General features: G+C 38.1%; 1 protein-coding gene across 1 annotated transcript in view; it reads right to left on the bottom strand.

The window, feature by feature from the left end:
• pcloa (piccolo presynaptic cytomatrix protein a) overlaps positions 1-23,159 on the bottom strand; it is a 74,188-nt gene that overhangs the window by 10,588 nt on the left and 40,441 nt on the right. Inside the window, exons 7-22 of the mRNA XM_038294786.1 lie at positions 20,153-22,220; positions 17,985-18,032; positions 17,374-17,456; positions 15,993-16,071; positions 13,754-13,879; positions 9,349-9,457; positions 9,127-9,191; positions 8,740-8,924; positions 7,172-7,222; positions 6,895-7,025; positions 5,270-5,296; positions 4,240-4,333; positions 2,577-2,648; positions 2,237-2,483; positions 1,437-1,694; positions 362-550 (exon numbers count right to left, since the gene is read on the bottom strand). Of these exons, the coding sequence (XP_038150714.1) occupies positions 362-550; positions 1,437-1,694; positions 2,237-2,483; positions 2,577-2,648; positions 4,240-4,333; positions 5,270-5,296; positions 6,895-7,025; positions 7,172-7,222; positions 8,740-8,924; positions 9,127-9,191; positions 9,349-9,457; positions 13,754-13,879; positions 15,993-16,071; positions 17,374-17,456; positions 17,985-18,032; positions 20,153-22,220 (3,832 nt within the window). The remainder of the gene's footprint in view (positions 1-361; positions 551-1,436; positions 1,695-2,236; positions 2,484-2,576; positions 2,649-4,239; positions 4,334-5,269; positions 5,297-6,894; positions 7,026-7,171; positions 7,223-8,739; positions 8,925-9,126; positions 9,192-9,348; positions 9,458-13,753; positions 13,880-15,992; positions 16,072-17,373; positions 17,457-17,984; positions 18,033-20,152; positions 22,221-23,159) is intronic.

The raw sequence follows: 23,159 nt of genomic DNA, 5'->3' as shown, positions 1-23,159 counted from the left end.
TTTTAAGCCACTGACTGATGACATCAATAAAATAAAATAAAATAAAATAAAATAAAATGAAGTAAAACCATGCCTTTAGCTTCAATTAAAGCATAGCACAATTTATATATGCATGGAGTATGTCAGTGGCCATGATGGAAGTGTGGCTGACTACATGAATCTGGTGGTGTGGCTGTGATTGCAACCTTGTTTTCTGTCTTTCTGGCTCACTCTTAGCTTATTAGACTCCCCTCTTTCTTTCTGCAGATGTGCGTTAGTAGTATTGCATCCTCTATTTCTCTCACTCGCTCTTTCTCTCCTTGCTCCATCATTGCTTCAGTCACACGACAGAGGAGGGGAAACTCTTGGGGCAAACTCTCACCTCCGATGCTCTGCGGCCTCTCCTCTGACATGGCTTTCCTGAGGCTCAGGAGTCTGCCGTCTGCTCTGCTCGCATTGGCCGTCATGGTTGATGGCAGGGCAGGCAGCCAGTCAGACTGGGCTCTCTGAATGGTGAGCACACCCACTACGCTGTGTCTCTGGTGCCTTAGCGAGAAGTGGCTTCTTTGTCCTGGGTGTGTTTGTGTTTTGCAGGGTCAACAGCAGGAAACAAAAGGTCATGGCACCGCAGTTCAAGATGTGAGAAGGAATGAGCAAGATGGAGATTCAGAGCGCAGTTCATCCTCATCATGGTAATCAGCTTGATTGAGAATCACATGCAGCCACAGTGTGCAGTGCACATTCACCCTTTCCCGTGTGTCTTCAATGAGAGGGGTGCTCAGCATCAGCTGGGTTGCATTGTGGGTCCATAAAGGGGGTGGTGTAAAAGCATGCACAGCCAACTCAGTGAGGGAGCTTCAAAAATGCTGGTCGCTGGATTTTTAAAGAAAAGTTTTTTTTGAATACTCCAAAAAAAAAAAAAAAAAATGCTGAAAGTGCATGATTCTTTTTTTTGCTTCTGCTTTAAAAGTCCCATTTAACACAGAATATATATATATTATATTATAATTAATATGGACATTTCCTCAATAAATTGTTGGTTTTATCATTTGCGAAACATGGATAAAGGGTAGAGTAAATATAGGGTATGGGTGATTTTGTTTTATTGCTTTCGGAAAATATCACAAAATATAAAAAAAGAAAAACCATCCAATTAGTTGGTTAAAAAAAACAAAAATAGTTTGAAATATAATAAAAAGGTTCTGTAACTCTTTGGGTTTATCAAAAGGGGGTGAAACGTATCAGAGGAGATAATCCAGTGTATACAGTAGGTACAGTAGGGTGCTTATTCTGACCAAATGTGTGTACATATATATATATATAGGATTACACACTGGAGTCATATCGAGATTAAGAGTAAGAAAAAAAAAGGTAAAAAAAAAAGGAGAAATGAAAAGGGAAAAAAGATGAGTGTTAGGAGGCCATGCTGCGTGGGCTCTATTTGAGTCTTGGTTTACTTGGTGGGAGGCGCTGTGGTGGCTGCTGCTGTGACTGTTGTTGGGCTTCGCCCTGTGCTACAGCAGCAGATCCGCTGCTTCCAGTGTTGTTGTCCTGATGGTGCTGCTTTGCAGCACTTTTGCTGGAGCGTGAAGCGCCATGAGAGCGAGAGTGCTGGCTGTGTCCATGGCTGGGGCTTTGGCTCTGGCCCCCGGATGAGGAAGGCTTCGATGTGCCAGGACTACTGTGGGATTTCTCGATTGTGGGCACCTGTGTGTCTAAAACAATCAGATTCACCAAATTACCAAAAAAACTGTTCTTCGCTTGACTGAACTGAAGAGGCTGTGACCTTCTCTATAGCACCTGTGCTGAGCCTATGGAGCATTCTCAACAAATTTAATGTTATTTTAATATTATTTTTTGTTGAAGTAGGGAGGCATTCAAAGCCTTCCACAGCCATGTTGCCCTGTGTAGCAGAGGAAAGACAGACGGAAGCTAAGGTTAAGCCTCCAAGCTGGATGATGTTATGGCAACCAATAAAGCAGACCATGACAAAACAGAAAAAGCGTGAAGCTGAAGCTACAAGTGGGGGAATAATGGGCAGCAAAGGATACTGGTACTACAAACAGATAAAAAGAACACAGTTTGACACCGTGGGAGATAGAGACATAGCAAAAAGAGAGAGAAGAGAGGAAAAAGAATCACAAGGAAAAGGAATACCCAATACAGAGTGGAGGGGGCAGGAATAGCAGGGAAGTAGCTGGGTACAGAGAGTAGTTTGGGAATGGCATACAGGTAAGGAATTTCACCATATCCCTACCCTTGGCTGGATCTGGGAAGATCCCATGGCTTCGGCTCTTGGTGACAGATGATTTGGGGGAATCCTGACCATCATGTGCAGAGCCAGTGATTTTAGGGGACGAATGCTGCGAGGAGGGTTTAGAGGAACCATGACGGCCCTGGCCTGAGTGGGAACGTCTGTGGTGGTCTCCTTCGCTTTGCTCTTTAAGTGGAAGCCATCGAGGAATGTTGTCCAACTGGGCTGTGTTTGACAGATCTATAAGGACCTGGAAGCAACCAAACCGTGTTAGCAGCTAATCAAGATTTAAGTTAAAAACATTTTAACAAAAAAGACATTTTAAAAAAAGGGTAACATTTACCTCCCCTAAGAAATCATTAGAAGAACCCTTATCATAGTCCCAAACGCTCACTTCCAGAGTCTTCTTTCTCAGCTGGAAGACATATAGTTTAAAATATCAAATGCATGCTTAAAGTCAGAGAAAATCTGAAATGTTTAACCTGTTAAGATCTAATTTCTTTGCTTAAACCTCATATGCTTCCAGTTTTAAAATGTGTGGGATGTTCTTAAAAAGAACAAAAAAGATTGAAGTGCAAATGTATTGGAACCTTGGTGAAAACAGTTTTAATGTTTTTAACAAAATAAACCAGAATGCCCAGAAGCTGAAAGAGTTGATTTGATTGATACACAAGTCATTTAATGAAGACCTAGGGGCACTTATCATCCAGAAATCTATAAATAAACGTCCATAATGTATTAAGTGTGTAACACAGGCATCCCCACAGACGATCCTCGAGGGCTGCTGTCCTGCAGGTTTTAGAGGTTTCCTTGCTCAAGCACAGCTGATTTTAATCAAAAGCTCATTAACAGGCTTTTGCTCAATTGCTATCATCATAAACAGCTGTGCTAAAGCAAGGAAACCTCTAAAACAGGGGTAACCAATTAAAAATCAGCGGGGGCCGAATAAAGAAAATCATCAACTAATAAAGGTTCAGAGACATTTTTAATTATAGTCTTTTACTTTAAACAGAATTTAACACTGAAATAAAATGACGTTTTTATGCATCCATGTTGTACATTGAATTTTTTAATACAAAATAAACAACATAAACAAAGTAAAAATTTTTTTAATTTGGATGGATTTTTCCATTTTAAAATCCAAAGTGTTTTTTGAAGTAGAGAACAACAATCGTTCAGTTTGGTATATAGACAATTTCCTGAATCACATATTAAAAAAAAACACCTGAACTGAATGTTGTTGTTTTTTTTTTCTTTTTTATGGTTAATGAGATAAGTGGGCTTTATGCTGCCCTGCAAGGCTTTAAACCTGGGTTTGAATGGAGACAAAGCCATTCTCAAGAATATATCAACGTGCTCATTTTGAGCCTGGATCCATATTTATTTTTATTATGTTCATGGTGGAGAATCCTACTTTACAGCAGTAGATTGAGCCAAACATACTCAAAATGCGCAGGGTCATCTTTGAGCACACCATTTCAAATTTTCTTCCACTATTGCACCGCTCCTCTTCCAGCAGTCCACACTTTCTCTGCTTTTTTTTTTTTCACTGTCTTCTTCTTTCCCATCGCCTGGTTTCCCACGGGTTTGCCTGCTGTGTCTAAAAGTGGCTCGCAGCAGTGACCCAAACTAACACAGCTCATTGGCTAATTTGCATCATGTGTAGCCTGGTCTGGACGCTCAGGAGGGCTTTACCATTTAACAGGAGAAGCGGCGCAAGAGAAGTTAGACACTGTTGTCGGTCAACATGCGTTTATAAATGTTTTAAATCAGGTTGGGTCTGGTTTAGCCAGCAGGTGGGTCCGGATCCACACTGCGGTCCACTAATCCGTGACCTCTGCTCTAAAACCTGCAAGACAGCGGCCCTTGAGGACCGACTTCGGGGATGCCTGGTGTAACGGTATAAAATGCTAATTTTTTATAGCAGTGATCTGCCAGGATTGAATAATGACACATCGCTTGACCCAAGCCTAAAAAAATTGCAAAAGACTGAGGATGTTGAATACCTGCTCCAGATGGATGTTTTTATAGATGACTGTCTGGTTCCACTCAGGATTGAGGCTCTTGCCTGCATGTTTGGTTTTTCTCTTGTTTTCAGCACTGTAGGAAGACATCACAAAATATACATGTTGTTATGACTCAGGATAACTTACAGTTAGGCGAACCAGCACACTGGCTCAGGGGAAAGTTGTTGGGTTAAAGAGGGACACTATGTGATACTAGAAGGAAGGTAATGAAAGAGATGAAAAGTGTTTTTGATGGTTTAATAATGTTAAGACCTACGTGCATGGAAGGAAAGGACTGATGTCAGGGTGTGCTGCAAAAAAGTCCATTTTGTGGTTCAAGTCATTTAGTCTCAAATATTTGAAGCTTTACTGCATTTAGGAAAATGTCAGCAAAACTTATTGGGGTTATTTAGAAATGAGCAAAGCCTGGAAGTTTTCAAAATAGGTTAAAAATATGACTTTAAAACAAATATCAAACATAAAGAAGAAAACAGTAACTAAATAAATGACTGATCACATGGATGTTTTTTGCAGAGTAAAGGGTTTGATTTAGGATTGTTGGGTATGAGATTTTAGTTAGTTTGGGAAAAGACAAGAACAATCCACTCTATGCAAAGTCACAGGTGTATAGCTGGGTGCAGTAGGTGCGGTATGACACTAGAGAGACTAATGGGGATTTATAGAGGGAATTTAAATGCTATACAAGGATAAACTGAAGGAGTTGGGGCTGATTGTTAGGGAAGTTCAAATTTCAATGGTCAACAAGGACAACAAAACGTCTATCAGGAGAGAATATAAGTATTTTGAGCTATTTGGTAAGATGAACTAAGTTAAGGATGGGAATTTATTTTCATCACCAAAACTTAAGGATATTAGTAATGTTAATATAACAAAACAATAATGAAAAAAAAAAAACATCAGAATGAAAGGAGTTACTAGGACACTGAGCTAATCAACCTACTAGGCCAGCTGCCAAACTGACAAGCAGTTTGTTTTACGAATACACAACTAGAGTGGGCAAGTCACATACCTGGCATTCTGGACAACCATGACCTGACTGAGGGGTCCAGCATGCATTAAATGTAGAAAACAACATACAGAAACAATAGTCAGAGGGAGGGAGGACGATCAGAGTGTCTCAGTGGACTGTGAGGGCTTCAGGGAATGGGGGTTCATAAAAGATCTGGCTTTACTTTGTGATTTGTGATAAAGCAAAGACTTGTGAGAGGTGGACTTAAGCACCTGTTGGCAATACTGAAAAGGTTTCACTGATTTGAAAATCAGTTATTCTTTGCTGAGCCCTTAGACTTGAATCTCTTATCAAAGGGTAAATGTGCAAAATCTTTGTTTAGATTTAGTTATGGAAGGTTGCAAGTTGCAGCATTTAAAAAAAAAAACCTGTTTGAGGACTTAAAAAACAAAAAATCTAGCCCAAAACGCAGCATACAGGATAGAAAAAGTGACCCAGAACCTGCTAGTAAGCTGCAGACCTCCACATGTATTTTGCCCATGTTATTATTATTATTATTATTATTTTTTAAGAAATTCAGATATTTTGGACTGCTGTAGATCAGCAACTGAAAGAAAACATGTCTATTATGAACTTTCAGCAAATTAAAATAAATGTTTTCTTATTTTACCTCTTGCTGTGCCTCAAGTGATTGTTCTCAACAACCTCACTTTGGTTGTCAGGAGATCTGTGATGAAACTGCAAAGTCTGAGTGGGGATTGCAGTCGGTGCCATTAGCTGTGAAAGTTCATGTATAGCCCGAAAGCACATACATGAGAATGTGCACAAGGGTTTATGTCCTCAAACCCTCTCTCAGTATAACAGTAGTTGAAACCTGTCCTGACAATTTTAAAGTCTTTACACAACCTTCCTTCCTACAATTACACAGCAGTTTCTGCATCTTCACACATTAAAAGCTAAAGATCTTAAAGAGTCTTGGCCAAAATGCCAAGAGCAGCACATTATTACCATCATCATACATTTTCAATGGATTCTAAAGGAGTTTTTTCTCAGAGATAAGAGAAGGTAAAAGACTAAATTGCATTACATTGCTATCACAGTGAGAGGGCAGCCCTGGACTTACTGAGGGTGTGTGGATCATATTGCAGGCAAATATGAGCACTATTGAGTTAGTCTGCATTTATACCTGCAGCGTGACATCTATCAACAGCTTGAACACATGTACATTTTTAGCCTCACAGTATTTACATAGTGTTAATGGTGTTTAGCATTGATTGGAAGCTGATCAATGTAAAAGGGAATTGAAGGGAACCTGTTTACCATAAAATCTGATGGACTCAATGTTTCAGAGTGATGTGGAGTTGATATCAAAGAAAGAGCATGTGCTGCACATCCAAAGAAGTAATGGTAAGCCAAAATCAATTTTAAATCGATTTCAAAATGAATGAAAATTATGTTTTGTTTCAAACAAAGTAGCTGTCTGAGCAGCACAGACAAGAAAATATCAGCCAGCCTAAAACGTTATTTAACTCCTGCTCTGAATCGGAATAAAAAGCAGGGTCTTTTAAATCACCACATTCGACATCCTTTTTGTCGTTCTAATATTTATACCATCAGTGTCCTCAGATGTTCTTCCTCGCTGAAGCAGTTATGATGTGCTTGATGTTTCCACCCCCCTGACTCACCCTCTCCCTGGTAGTAGATACACTTTTACAAATGGATCCGAGTAGCCGTTGTTATCCCGTGGTGCGAGGTTTCTGGCTTGCAGGACATGAACTATCAAGTTGCCCAGCTGCTTATCATAGTGAATCTGAAGCTGTAAAAACAAATAAATAGTTAAAACAAAAGTTGATATCCCATAAATAGTCTCAGTTACATTTATGTTTCCTGAGTTTAAATTCTTTCAGAAACACTTTTTGTGGGAGAAGTATTTAATCAATAGAAGTGTTTTATTTCACAGACCTGTATCTCTCCAGAGATGGGATGAGAGTGCGCTTTGGATCCCTCTGTAGTCTATAAAGAAAGACAACAGGACCCTAAGAATGTGCTGCATTAGTCTGTGTAGGTTGGGAGTTCAATGGTGGGTGGGCCTATGCTACATCATGTACAGTGCTGTGATGTGTTTGTTGCACAGCTTGAGGCACAACTGGTATATCATTTCATGTTAGGGTCTAATTTCATATTTATGTCTGTTTACTTTACTCTTTTCTTGACATTATGCAAACACTATACAGGATCTTTCAATCATGCAAACATGTCTTCCTCTTGGACATTTTCCATATTTTGTCACATTATAACCACAAGCGTAATATCCTTTAGGATATTCTTGCGGCAGACCACAATATGGGAGTTTTAGAAATAAAATGTAAAGATTCAGTATGATGTTGTTTTCAGTCTCCTTTGCTTGAAGATATTTTTTTTTCAGCAACAAAATACCTGCAGGTTCTTATTTCTAATCAGACAATTTAATCTCTGCATAAATCCAGCTGCTCTGTGAAGATCTCAGCAGTTTCTTAAAAGGATTATAGAAAAAAAGCATCATGGACACCTAAAAATTAATCAGACAGCTCTGAAGTTATGAAGCAGTTTAATTGTGGATATTGTATAAAGCAGGGGTCCTCAACGTTTTCCAAGCCAAGGACCCCAAACTGATGGCAAGATGGAGCGAGGACCCCTAATTATATATATTGTATGAAATTGTGTTATATCGAACTGGTCCTATAGTTACTCTATTACAGATTAAGTAATTTCACCCTGGGATTATTAAAGTATTTCCGATTCTGATTCCTGGTTGATGGGACAGGTGTTGTGAATGAAACGGTGCCCAGCTTGAAAGAGCTCCTGTGTGTCGCTGAATGTGTGCATCGATGACTGAAAGACATCTTCTGCCCCCGTTTATCTGTTTACTACAGTGTGTTGAATTCATGTTAATGTGGATTTAAAGACTTTTCAATTAGTGGAAAAAATTGCAGGCAGAATATAAAAAAAGTCTAATCAAGCAAAACCTTCGTGACCCCGATGCAGTACCTCCATGGACCCCCTAGGGGTTGTGGACCCCCTGTTGAAGACCTCCAGTATAAAGCATTATGCAAAGCTCCCCCATTTATACAGAAATAGGGTGGCAGCATCAAGCTGTGGGGATAATATTTTTCCACACTGACAGGAAAGCTATTCAGAGCTGATTGAAAGGTAATGGGATATGGTGTATATTTAAAAAAAGTAATAGCCAACAGACTTGGATACAGACTGAACTTCAAGGAGATCAAATAACCTAAACATGCAGCCAGAGCTTCAGCAAAAGGGTTGAGACTAGTACGCTGGTAGAGATTCTTAGTGATATAGTTATAGTCATTCCAAAAAGTGTTAAAAAGGTCTTATTGTTTGGATTGAGATTAGTATCCGTTTTATCTGCCAAGATTGTGTGTCCAAAAAAGAAACTTGACCAATGACTCGAGCGCTCATAGACTTAGTGTTTCTGTATATGCACCGGATTTAATGTATTTCTCTAAAATCCCTTCAAATTAACTTGCCTTGCTGGTGTGGCGTTTCTTGCTGACAGAAGGGGATCCAGGCTGACCGGGGCTAGATGTCGCTGAGGTTGGAGCTGCCAGGCTGGAAGAGGATGCAGACATGGGACCCTGCTGCTGTGACACTTTCTGCAGCTCGGCTGCTAGCTGTTTGGGATCTACGCCTGGAGACCTGGGAGGTTTTTCCCCTTCAAAGACAGCCACACAGAGAGTCAGAAAATAATATAAATAGACAAACCAAACAGAACATCAAATACTGACCATCGATCTAGCCCTTTGTAATTCTGAATGACAACCAATAAAAGAGGCTACAACTATATAACTTAGTCAGGGAGACTATAGAGAGGTGGAAAACACAAGGAGAGGAAAAAAGAAATCACTATGCATCACCTTTGCTGTGCTCCTGTAAATCAAGGTGCTGGGATTCCTCAGGCTCAGACAGCATATTAAGATCACTAAAAAAAAAAAAAAAAAAAGAGAGAGAGAGAGAGAAAGAGAGAAAAAAAAGGTATGTATCTTTCTTGAACAAGAAGAGAAATATGGTTTCAACAACAGTAAAAAGATGATATAAAAACATTCCCAGTCGGTGAAAAGAGAGAAAGTTCTACTTACAGTCTAACACACACTTCCGCCTCATTACATAGCTGTCCAACCAATCCTTGAACTTCCTCGTATGTTTTCCCCATCAGAGAAACACCGTTCCACTCCAAGACTTGCATTCCTATGAATTATTAGGACATGGACACACCATCCAAAATACTTTGTTTACTTTTTATATTTCTACATGGGGAAAATTAAGACATTTCACTTCAAACCACAACTTAAAAAAACAAAGCATGTTTTCTTTATGGAGAAAAGTCAATTGCAGAGTTTGTTTTTTTTCTCATATAGGATCTCTGACGGTGTTTTTGTAAAATATAATCATTAAAGGTGTAAAGGAGATATAATAAAAGCAGTCTTAACACATTGCTTTGTGCAATGACAGAGGCAGCAATCCAATCAGCACCACAAAGTCACAGCAATCTCCAACCCTGCACACTTACATGGACATGACTTACAGGGATTGAAGCAGCTCATCAAGAGGGCCTTGGGTTTGCGCCGATACTCACGTGCTGCATGAGTGTGAGTGACAGGAAGGCTACACTGTAGTCTCAAATGATCACTTGTTAAAGATTTCACATTTTATCATCAGTTTAGCTAAAGAAAATCATGAGACACAACTAACTGCTTTCATCATTTATATTTTGTTCCTTTTAGTGATCTAGTAACTACCATTTGCAGTAGTGCCTGGTACAGCAAGGCTTGGTCAGCATTATGCAATGTCACATTTTATTTTTCATCATTTAACTTTTTTTCTAGCATTTTATTAAATGTATAAGAGCCAAAGATGTTGCTGTTTCTAAAACTAGGTTCTAGAATTAAAAATACTGTAATCATCTTAAAGGGAAAATAAATCCTAGTAACTCATAGTTTTTTAGTTGATTTTTTCAAACAGTTTTTATGTGTAGGTGTTATGTTATAGATGTGAAGGATCTGTCTAACAGCAGATCTTGGGAAGCCTTTGATACAAGACACTGTTGTTGATTAAAGATCTTCTGAAAAGATATTCTCTGTTGTTCATAATGTTATTCAGGTTGTGAAATCAGCTCTTTCGGTTCAAGAGGGGTTGCTAGAACAGAGCTGGCCTGCTGTATCAGCTCGATGAGCTTCTTTAGATGGCTTCACAGCTGCGCCTCCAATTGGGTTTGTTGACCAGGTGAACACTGAGGTATTTATTCTCCTCCACAACCTCCTCTTCTCCTCCCATGATGGTAGTAGGATATGGCGTTTTCCTGTCTCTTCTGAAATCCATATCATCTCTCTTGTTTAGTCACTTTCAGGATCAGGTGTTTTAATTCCAAACAATGCCACAAAACGATTTACAAATCTACGTCTTCAAAAAAATAACCTGAAAACTCAACATTTAATTGTTGTTGAAAATGTAAGTTCCATATCAATTGGGGAACTAAAATAAAAAGGGATGCAAAGGGAATGTATGTAAAATGTATTGTCAGCTTTGAACTCTCAGTCTTTCTTTAGGTTGCAGAAATGCAAAAATTAAGTAAAGTTCATAGAAACATACAAAAACAATCTATCTGAATAATGGTATTACATAAAAACATTAAAAACAGAATCTTCATTTAACAGAGCATGGGTTGAACACAATGCACAGGTCTAAACCAGGCTGCAGTACTTCTCTTACTGCCCACATCTTACTGGCGTGGCACCTTTAAAATGACTCAGGCCAGTTTGACCAGTACAAAGAATCGTAACGTAACTACGGGTGAGAGTGAAAGGGAGGTGGTTTAAATGTTTTACTGCCATTTGAAATCAATAACACCTGGCCAAATGTATTCCATTTTAATAGAGAGAACAGCTATACATCCATCAATGTGTGTCAGTAAGAGGTCAATGGAGGTGAAATCACAGGTCATATATCAGTGTATTAAAGGCACACTATGCAACATTTTTCAGTTAATTAATGTGTTCCATAACGTTTTGGATGATTAAATGAGTCATTTCAGGTTGAACAAAGGTATTCTCGGCCGCCCTGGTGGTCTGTGGGGGAAATACTGCACTTGCAATTGCAGGAGCACCGACCCGCACCCACAGGCTCAGAAGTCTCGTGAGAGTCAGTCTTGCTTTACGGCCGAGAACTGCTACACCCCCCAGTTAAAAGCATTCTCGTTGCTAGCACAGTGGCGATCCTTGTGCAGTTATGCTACGTTCACGCAGCAAAAGCAGCAAAATCGTGTCTGCTGCTTCATTTTTGCTGCTTGAACCAGTTAGTTCTGACGCTCTGGCTGTGCGGTGCAAAAGTGTGTCTGACGCGCGTTGGGCGGAGCTTCACTATCCTTTCTCTGCCTTGCAGCTATATTTGCTGTGATCATTTGGAATAAAGTAGTTTTAATATGTGTTTAAATGAGAAAATACACCTGAAAACGTAATCAGTGCCGTCAGTTCATTCAGATTATTATCCTGCCTTCAATATTTTTTCTGTCGGAGCCGCTCAGACCCCCACATACCAGCGGTGCGCCGACAGAAGGAACCCCTTCATCAGCAGCCTCTGGCCAGGTCACGTCCTCGCGGTTCACCGCGGCAGCTGGTAGGTGTTTTTCATCTAAATAATCCAAACTGCATATTCTGCCGGCAGATTTCTGCATTTTAAGTTAATTTAGGCGTCAATAAACTGTTTAAGAGGAGAGAGATCATAGCCTCTGATCATCAGCGCTGTGTCTCTCTCCCTGCTTCAGCTGCTCAGACGCGCTGGGCCTGCTGCTCCTTTGCTGCGCCTTGACGCGCGTCAACCATTGACTTTGCATGTAAACTCGCTGCTTCTGTCGCGCCAGCTGCGGTGTGAACGCAGCATTAGTCATTTGTTGCGTTCGCCTGTCTGCTAAGCTCAAAACAACCGCGCCTGGCTTGACGGAGAAACCAGGAGAACAGCTGTGCATATTTACGACAGTGCACTTTTACTTTCGCCCTCTGGGGGGAGTCTCGCTGGAAAATCAACACCGGTTGCATAGTGTACCTTTAAAGTGGGAAAGTAGTGGTGACTATAAACAGTAATACCATAAAAGGAAGAAAACCTGTCGTTTCATTTTAGGGCTTTTAACCAGGCTTGCATTAGGGCTCATAGAACAGCAAATATGCCATTTTCAGCCCAACCAATGTTACACACCCTATTCAGAGACCTTAAGGACCAGCACCAAGTACCCTGTAGAATCATTCTATGACCCCTTTAAAAGATTACTCTACCTCTAAAAAAAGTAATGAATCTCTGTTACTTTTTAAGGCTGGACTTAAAAAGTCCAGTTTTAAATCCAAAGAGATCCGATGAAGGTTGGAAAGAATAAAAAAAAAAAATCAACTTTTAAATTTGATATACCGGTAGTAGCATAGTTTGATATCATTTAGGACCTATGGATCAAAGAGACCCCCTTTCACAGGATGCACACCAGGTAAAATTGAGCAAAGCTGAATTTAGACATGCTACCTATAACAGTGATAAAGAATATGTGGTCCATAGCGATATTAGATATTAGAAAGGAAGGACTAAATTAAAAACATTATAAAAAACAAAACAAAAAAAAAACACAACACTATTTCCTATAAACCTTCAGCATTACTTCAAATGCAGAAGGTTTGGATAGTTTGATAGGTTATATTAAATTTTTCTCTGGTTGTTACAAACCAGTTACAGAGAACGAATTCAGTGGGCATCTTGGGATATTGACTTATTGTCTTTGTTTAGTATGGTGGAGGACCAGTGATGCCTTCAGCATGTCTCACTTCCAATAGCCGTACAAAACTTTGTAGAGCCGTGAAACCTTAACTAAACCTCAAACTGAAAATGAATTTTCATTGGGTCTTTCAGTTGGAAAATGATTCCTTCGCAAATGAGGGATGTATTTACTTATTCCTTCAACATATTTTCACTGGCACAGTTAGTGAGAAAATTACTGGGTTTGACTGAGACACTCTGAGACACGAGCCATAACTCAGGGCTTGTCTTGACCGAGCACGGCAAAACTTAGGAGACATCCGGCGTTCTAAAGCAGGGATAAGGCGTATCTCGGGGTTGCTCTGCCTGATTTGTACTGGCAGACTGTCATCTCTACCAGAGGGGAGATATCTAGTCAGCTGCAACCCCCTTTCGCATGATCGTATTTTTATCTGAAGCTGTAAATCTTTTTGCTTATAAACCACAACATTGTCAAACAGATTTACTGTATCATAAAAAAAAAAAAAAGTCTCATCGTTTTTGAAGAGTTTGCTTCGTTCACGTTTAGATAAAGGAATGGTTTAGATAGGACGCTAATTCTCTTAAAAAAATCTATGTTTAAAACAAAGTAATTACTTTTAATTTAACATTCCGCCTTTATTGTGAATTTGCTGAACCACTATGGATTTGACTTTATGTAGCCTGTTGTTTAAAACTGCGCTAAAAGAAAAATAAATACAACAGGTGACTGACCTTCAAGAATTTTTCCTGTTTGTTCTGCAGCTCCACCAGGTAGGACTTTGGCAACATAGGCACCAATGTCTCCCTTCCCACCTGGAACTTCCTTCCCTCCAACCACACGGATACCCAAACCATTTCCTGTTTAGCATTAAAAAGATAGACCAACATTACAAATATATGTGTGGTGTTTTCAATGTGCTTACAATACAATCTATAGCATGAAAATTTATTGCAGGATTTTCCTTGTATTTGCTTATTTGCATCTTTTAGATAAAACTATTACTTTCAAAGGTTAAAAAGAATCAACAGTATCACACTGGATTTACTACCTAAAGGATATAACGTTTTTGGCAAGTTCTAGCAATAAAGAAAACTTCTACAAAAATATATATATCATTATATTCACTATATATCTGGACTAAAATTTCCAAATAATGTAAAACAATGCATTATTATCCAGCTACATGTGGGGTAAAAATGTATTTTATATCAGAAAAAGAAAACAACACCCAAAGAGAAACATGGTAGGGGCAACATTATGCTGTGGGATTATTTTTCTTTAGAGAGCTGGTAAATGAGATTGAAAACAGTTCTGACTATTAGTCAAGTCTGCCACAAAAGCTTTAGGTTTTAAAAAGATAATTGTTGGTATTAAAATGTACATCCAAATGAAAAACGTATAATAGTGTAACAGGAGTGCAGATAAACTATTTAAGAAAATGTGCCTTCTGTTGTATACAAACCATATAGTTCTAATTGATGCTTAAATTGAACCATGGGGATACAGTATTTTATTGCTATATAACAGCACTTTACACTGATGGATAAAATAGATAACATTCTCCAAGAAGAGGCTCCATAGTAACAACTGATTGCATTTAAGGTGCTAATTTTGTCACACAGAGTACAGTGAAACATTTGCTAATACAGTACATTCAAATTAACACCCGGTTGAGCAGGACATGTAGGTGTGCAATTGAGGATCTTTCTGACCATGTAATATTTTATAATTGAGAGGATTTTATTTCAGACAATTAACAAATAAAAATTATAATAGATAAATCAATTTCAGAAATTATTTAAAAAAATAACCATGTGCCACACAAAAAAGGGATTGGTTACAGGTTAAACGTTAAATTAAATTACATTTTCAGTTCCGAATAGATGTAATTAATTTAATGTAAATAGAAGCTAGTAAAATAAACAAAATATTGCACTTAATAAACTTGTCAGTAAATGTAGTCTGAGATCTGATATTGACTATTGATTAATGATTATTATCTTCTAACAAGAAAACATTAGTTCTTACAAAACCTTCGTGAAGTTTTAAATCATCATGTTCTGTTAATGTCAAAAGCATGCTTTAAGAATATTACATATTTTTTTGACATGGAAAAGCATTATAACTTGTAAACTGTAACTCAATGCAGCTCTGTTTGTCTTCACTTCGGTGGTTCCTGTAATATATTATTTACCAGAAAGAAAGAAAAATGATGGCTATGTTTGAGAGAACTGAACAGTGTATACCAACTGTTGAAGAGTAAATTGAAAAGAAAGGAGCTTAGGGTAAAACAAAACGTCCTGCTTCCATTTGCTAGAGCTGTTGACCATTATATTCCAAAGTAAAAGTGAGAACTTCTGTCCTTTGTAGAACCTTCTTCACTCTATTGGTTACATAACTGTACATTCCCCGGCTGATTTCTTTATTTGTGAAACTGTTCTTTATATAAACAAGCATTATCAGTCATCCCTTATCCCATAAAAAAACTTTTACTACAGAACCTTAATAATTTCCTATTCCCATCAACTTTATATAGTAGCTGAAGAGAGAAGAAAAAAATCATAACAAGCAAAATGTTAACAAGAATCCTTTCCTGTTTGGGTTTTTATTTCTGTAAGATCACGAACAGTGTGGGAGGCTATTTTTAAGCAAGGCGATAACTAATGGCCATACATGTCTGCCACCTTTGAGCCTAAAGGAGCTTTTTGAAGGGATGTGACAGGTTCCTTTATTGGAGTTTTAAATAAATAGTATTGAGTTAAATAAAGTACATCTATCAGTCCAGCTCTGTAACTTTAGAAATTTTCTGGGGCCTATATCTACTTTGAAAATACCATCCTTACTTTACTGTTATGAAGAATACGGCATATCCAAAACAACAGTGATTGATCGAAGCGATGGGGCAAAATTAAATATAATATCTGTGTGGCATGGATATAATTAGACTGCAATATTTTTTGTTTACTTTACCTGTGACACTGCGGTCTTTGAGATCCCTCTGCAGTTTGACCCTGAGGTGAGGGAATGGATAGTATGGCCCTTTTCCCTGCTGTACATACAGAAGGAAAAGATGGGACAGATCTTTTGCACTCTTAAGACATGTAAGTTATCTCTTTTATTGAACAAACATGGCAGAATTCGGCACTCACTCTCTGGCTCAATCCCAAACCGGTCCCTAACCACTAACCCTTCGCTATCAAATTTCACTCCCAGTGAAGTCCCACTCTCTGCTGCGGAAGGTGCCTTGATTGAAGATTGGGGGGTATAAACAAGAATGGGACAGCTTCTTTCTTCCAACAGAAAATGAAAGCAGTTGTTGCTATAGTAACACAGTGACACTCAGTGTGTAGCTGTAGCTCTGTAGCGCAGATTAACATAATATAAAACATTTGCCTATTTCTTAAAACAAATGTACGTGGTAAAATAAATCTATTTCAAAGGGCACCTTCCCTTTTGGAATTAATTATGTTTTTTTTACAAACTAACTGGACATTTTCAAAACCAGCGGAAAATACATTTGGCGGAACGTGTTTCCTCCGCCACCAGGCCGCTGTTACAACTACTCCTGAATTCCAGCCAGCCTGCAAATGATGCAGACTTGCTATTTAAGGGCAGAATGTTCCACTGGACCTTTTCACTAAGTGGTGGGATAGTGCTTAAGCACGGTTTGGGATTGGCTGGCCAACCCAACCCACCCAACCCACCCAGCCAGCCAGCCAGCCAGCCAGCCAGCCAGCCAGCCACCCAGCCAGCCAGCCAGCCAGCCAGCCAGCCAGCCACTCACTCACTCACTCACTCACTCACTCACTCACTCACTCACTCACTCACTCACTCACTCACTCACTCACTCACTCACTCACTCACTCACTCACTCACTCACTCACTCACTCACTCACTCACTCGCTCACTCAAAGCAATTCATTTTACTGCATGCAGCTTGCAGCTAATAACATTTTAAATTGTATTTCTTTGAAGAGTATTACATAAGACCAATTCTAATACAGATTTTCTGTAGATATTGATAGAAATATTGCTAAGCAAACATCGTAGCTGACAATGCAGACAAGTAATTGAATAATTGAGTAATTAAGACACTCCACTAGTAAGGTTCAGTAAATAATGTTTTATCTCTTTATTTGGTAGGATTATATTTTTGTACTTTTCATTACTGTATTAAAAAGATCCTATCTTGTGTAATATTCCACTTTGTGAAGATACATCTGGGGTTTTAATATGCAAAATAAATAGAAATAAATGCTTAAAAAGTACTACTTTGTGGGAATGACCCATAAATATGACCTTTTTAATCAAGTAAGTTTTCAACCACAACCAACCTGGTGTTTTTTTTTACCTGTCTCTTTTCCTGTCCGTTCTCTGGCCGTCCATCTCTTGGTTTGTCAAACCAGTCTGTCTCTTCTCGTCTGAGATGATAAGCTTCAGGCACATAAATGAGCACTAATTTAATCATTTGGAGTTAATACATTTGCATCTTACTGTATAATATGGATTTGATTTATTTGCATTTGATTTTGTGATGCTGAGTGAAAAACTAATTATAAAATATAAAAAAAATACCTAATAGTTTTAGGACATATTTAAATAGCAAAATAAATATTGATTGGTAGCCAAGTAGAAAAGTAATGCAGCTTGGTGATAAATTAAACAGGGTTACTGATGTGTATATAATCAAATACTTCAGGAGAAATGGACCCACTATGAATGTAAATGTTGGATAATGTTAAAGTGAATAATGACCATCAATATAAATTATTTCCAATTGAAGTTTTAAAACATTTTCTATTACATTTTCAGATTTATGTTCCAAACTGAAAATATAATAAAAATGTTATTCATTTTCCCCAACATTTGTTCATAAGTTCATGGTGTGGTGCATTGTGCTTGTGATATGTTATGATGATATGTTAGCTCATGGACAACATTAGAACTAAACTAATACCCTACCATTAGCTGCACCGTCTCTGTTCAAAGCCATCAGGGAATCACAAAGAGCTGGAATCAAGGCAAATTCATTTACATTATAATATCATGACATTTTACTATTTTTACCAAACAAAATGAAAACATTTCTCACAGAGAAGTTGTCATGAGCTTCAAAACTGCTTTTATCTTAAATATTATTTGATAATAAGGGCTTATGTTTAAGTCAAAACATTAAGTGGAGCAGTTTTCTGGGAAAACTTCTGGGATGGGTGTTTCCCTGTCAGAAAGACAACAATTAAAAGAGGGCAAATTAATTTAACCAGAATAACATTTTTAAATTGGTGAGAGAAATAGCATAGCCATTTGGATTTATCCATTGGCTAAACCACACAAGTCATTGCTTGTATGCAAGTTTTAATTAATGATAAAATGCTTTCTTCTAGATAACTACAATGTTTTTTGGTAGAGATCAAACTAATAATGTGCATCGATTGCTGAAAGATATTGTAGAATTCATCAAATGCTCACAAGTTTGCTTTTCTGCCAAGATGCATTTGAACCATTTTTCAGCATGAGATGGGGCATAGGACAAAAGAAGGAATCCATCAATTGCAAAGCAAACTTGTACCACAATGCATATATTAAGTTGCAGAAAAAAACAGCTGGGATATTAATTTAACCCGAATTGGATAAAATATAGGTAGTTTAGGTTTATGCCAGTGGCTTTTGTAAATAACTTGAATGTATAATTCCTTGTTTTTCTAAAATAACATTTGAGGCAGCAAGGGCTTGATCTACAAAGATCTCATATCATGAGCAGTAGTTTGAGCAAACAATAAAATTCACAAGCTGTTAAGGGGAGAGTTTTAAATATCCAATTTAATAATTGCAAATACAATATGGAACCCCTTATTTAAATGCAGAGTTTGGGATAGCAGAGTAGAACTGGTTGCATTTCCCAAAGGCAGACAGAATTTTAAACAGTACAGCTTGCTGAAGGCTGGTATGATAGCTACTGTATGCGGAAAATATGAAAATGAATACTTTGCCTGCAGATTTAAAAAAAAATAAAAAAATGAATCATTAACTGTCCAATGACAAAATATAACACAAAACGTATTTTCCCTTACTGTACTAATTATCATCAGTCACAATGTATACCTTAATCCTAATTAAGACCGATGTTATGCTCATTTTAGAAATATAAACCCTGTGTGCATTTGTTTAGTAGATCAGTCTTGCTCACACTTTGAAGTCTGTATGTTTTTAAACACAGAAACTTTTAGGTGATCGGGCCAAAGTATTTAGCACAAGATCGGGCTACCACAATCAAAAAGTCACCTTTGACCAAAATCTGGGCTAGAATTAATATGGTTATTGTATATTCTAAAGTTTTATTTGAATTATAAAACTTTGTAAAAATTTAGATACTTAACTTTTTTTATTAAATGCATATGAAGTTTTAAAGAAAAAATGACTTAAAAATTCATAATCTCAACCAAATATTACTTCAGAGCCGAAACTATATTACTAAATGACATTCTGTATGCTCATTTCAAAACAATTAAACACCCAGTCTACATTAAAACAATAATATTGAAAATAAGACATGCAAATTTTAGATTTGAATTTATTATGCCGAAGTAAATGTTTCCATCAAATGTAATGCATTTCAAACATTCTACTGAAATAGTTTTTCTTGTGATATATTTTTGCAAATCAGAGGAATCCCTTGATACTAAAAATGGTCTTATATGGTAAGTTTAACTACAAAAATACAAAAATAAAAACATAACATTATATTTGATGGGAGCTCTTTCCTTGATAGAACTTGGAGCCAAACAAGATTTTCATGCAAACAAAGAAAAGATATAAAGAGAAATGTTGTGTAGTATACATAAAAGAAAAGTCAATAAAAAAAGAAATACATGCACCTGAAATCTTAAAATTTCAACAAGGATTGCTGATATATAACTAAAAGAACAAATACAACAAAGTAAATGTTAAACAAAGAATAGAAGAGACAACAAAAGTAAAATAAAAAGAAAGCATGCAAAATTTAAAATATTAATTAAAAACAAAAATACCTGTGTTATACATGCTAGCATGCAATGCAAATTATATCAATAAACGTATTCACAACACACTGAAAATGAAAAGGGATGCATTCTTACAAGCTTGTCTTTTACCTTCACTATCAGACATTGTGCCTTGAAGATCATCCAGCAGTACATAACTCCTACCCCTTGTCGGCTCTTCTCTCATATGTTGCTGCAGCTGGGAATCTTGTAGGGACATGCATGAACCAAACTGGTCCCTTGAATCAGCTGAGATAGGTGGAAGAGGCCCAGCTGATGCACGAGCCATGCCCATTGGTTGCCCAACAGGACTCAATGGACTCTCCTCCTCTGAGTTCTGTGCCACAATAGGTATTCGACCACGGCCACTTTGCACAATTGGAAGGCTAGTGGGTTTGGTGCGACCAGAGGGGGTTTGATAACTCAGACTATCTACTGATGATTCTCCATCTCCTTTAAGCCTCAATGAAGAACTTGAGAGGTCTCTTTTGATTGACAAATCCAGGCCATAGCAGGATGTAGGTCTGGATGAGGGTCTCGATCGACTACCACTAGGATAAGCAGAGTCCAAGCCCAAGCTCTGGCCCAAATTTAGGGAGCCAGCTAAATTGGCTCCCAAGGTAGACCCAAGATACTTTTGTTGCTCTGCAATATTCTTACGAAGGCCAAATGTAATCTCATCCTGCATAAGCCTACTGGATCTTGGAGATGCACTGGTAGATCCCAGATAGTTATAATCTGTTTCCAAACCCCTGCTGTCTGTAATAGAGGCATATTTGGAAGAGAGTTTTGGATCTATCAGTGGGGTTTTGTGTTTCTGGTACAACACTGATGCTGGTAGTTGTTTTGCTGCCTGTTTCTCAAGAGTAAGACGACTGATGCTGTATTTTTCTGACTTTGGATAATGTCTTTGGGAGTAACTAGAAACACCAGAGCTTGGAGTGTAGTAGTGTTGGGAGAGCCCAGTCAGTTGTTCTAAGTTTTCTGTTCCACCTGTACTTCTTCTAAACTCCTGCTTGAGCTGCTGCTTCAGAAGCTTTAATTCATAGGGTTCCTCCATTGTATCCTCTTCATCGGGTGTCTTTCCAAAAGTATGCAGTCTGGAAGTGGAGCCTAGATAATCAGTAGACCCAAGATCTGCAGCACTTCTACGTAAAAGCTTTTCTGCCTTTGCCAGCTCCCTCTCAGCAAGGCTATAAGAGGAAGAAAGACCTGTGGAGGTCTTTGCAAGCTCTGCAGCATCTTCCAACAGCATGTAACTTTGAGGTGTGTGGTGTTCTACCTCTGTGTAGTATGAATCAGAAACAGCTGACATTGGGCTACCTGCTATACTTCCTACTTCCAGGGCTCTAAGATCTAAATGGTTACCATATTTATCGTACTTAACGCCAAGATAAGCTGATGGCGTGGGATCAGGCTGACGACTAATAACATCATATTTAGTTGCATCAAGCTCTGATAGAAGGGCAGCTTGTCTGGCAGCTTTCTGCTGCAACAAAAGCATCTGCTGGTAACTCTGCTGCTGGGCAGTAGTAAGTGAAGGAACAGAGGAGTAGAGAGAGTGAGACTGGTAGGATTGAGGGGTCTGATAGATAGAGTGCTGGTATTGACTTTGAGGATATTGGTACAGAGAATATTTTCCATAGTCATGCTTCGTTTGTGGAGGAACAAAGTCATCAAGTTCTGAGTGAGGAGCAGTCCTGGGACGCTCCAGACCGTGATCCTCAATGTCTTCATCTTCACCACTTTCTCTAACACTTCTAGTCTCTCGAATGTTACTAACCTCACTGTCAGACATGTAATCTCTATCCTCTGCAACACTCTGCAAGTAGGCCCTTTCCCTTTTCTCTCTTTCCTTTAAAAGAGCATCTTTTCTCCGATTAATTCCCATCTCCAAATACCTAAGCTTAGCATCAATTTCTTTCTCTTCTTCATCTAGTTCTGCCTGTCTTTTGCGAAGCTTAGAAGACTCTCGTTCGACCAGATCCAGCTCCCGATCAATGTCTTGTAGGATCTTTGCACGTGCCATGTTAGAATTGCGGCACATTCTTCGACGGGCAGAGTTGGTGGTATATGCTGTCTGTCCACTTGTTGTTGAATCTTCTTCAGACGGAGGGTTGGGAAGAGTCCTTTTCACCTTCTTTTGAGTACCCGTGGGTGTAACACTGGATCCTTTCCCCTATAAAAAATGACCAATAACATATAATGTGAATATTTCTTTTAATTAGGAAACAATTGTATCAATATTCTTCACAAATAATAAGAAATATGGGTTAGTGTTTATTTAGTCAATGCTTTTATTTTGGCCTGTAGGCTTTATGGTGCATGCAAATATATTCTCTTTATATCACCATGTTTTTGTTTTCACTCCCTGTGACAGCCTGCTGTCACACTCTGAAGCTGTGTGGTAACTTTTACATTTTGATTTTCAAAATCAGTTGCACATTTCATATATTTTCATTAGCCTGACTTTAAGTTAGCTTTTTGCAGTGCACACATTTATTTGTCAGTTTTTTTTTTGTTATGATGCAATTGATTAATTTCTTTCTTCTTTAAGTTGTCAGTTTCCTTGGGATCAGCTGGTGGAGGGCTGCAATGAGCTCTAGCTTTCCTCAATTGGTGGTTGCAGGGTAATCAGCGGATCAAACCATTTGTAATGGGAAGGGAAATTTGTTTATCATTTGTTTAAATATTCTTAGTTTGGGTAATTTTGTTAATTAGTTAAATTTAAAAGGTATTTAGTGTCTGGCCAGTATTTATTTGTTTAGTTAAGTTTATTTGTTTATTACTTTGTTAGTCAGTTATCCCCCTTGTGTGTCAACAGTGGTCTAATCAGCCACTATTTAAGGTTCCCTTATGTCCTGTTTGTTAGGTCAGTTTGTGCTTGAGTTCTTTATGTTAAAGCCTGAATTGAATTCTGTTGACCTCTGTTTTTGGGCCAAGTTTATTATTTTTTTGAACATTTTGGGAATAAAATAAGACTTTTTTTGAAAAAGTTCAGTGGTTTTCTGGCTGGTTTGTGCAAATCCCTCACGCTCCCATAAAGAAAAAAAAAATGGAAAGAGGTTCTCACTTAAAATGTAAGAGGTAACATTTCTGCATGTTCATCATATTTCCC

This window comes from Cyprinodon tularosa, unplaced genomic scaffold (genome assembly GCF_016077235.1).
Source record: "Cyprinodon tularosa strain WSP-4 unplaced genomic scaffold, ASM1607723v1 ctg345, whole genome shotgun sequence".
NCBI classification, from domain to species: domain Eukaryota; kingdom Metazoa; phylum Chordata; class Actinopteri; order Cyprinodontiformes; family Cyprinodontidae; genus Cyprinodon; species Cyprinodon tularosa.
This window is presented reverse-complemented; position numbering and strand designations above follow the sequence as displayed.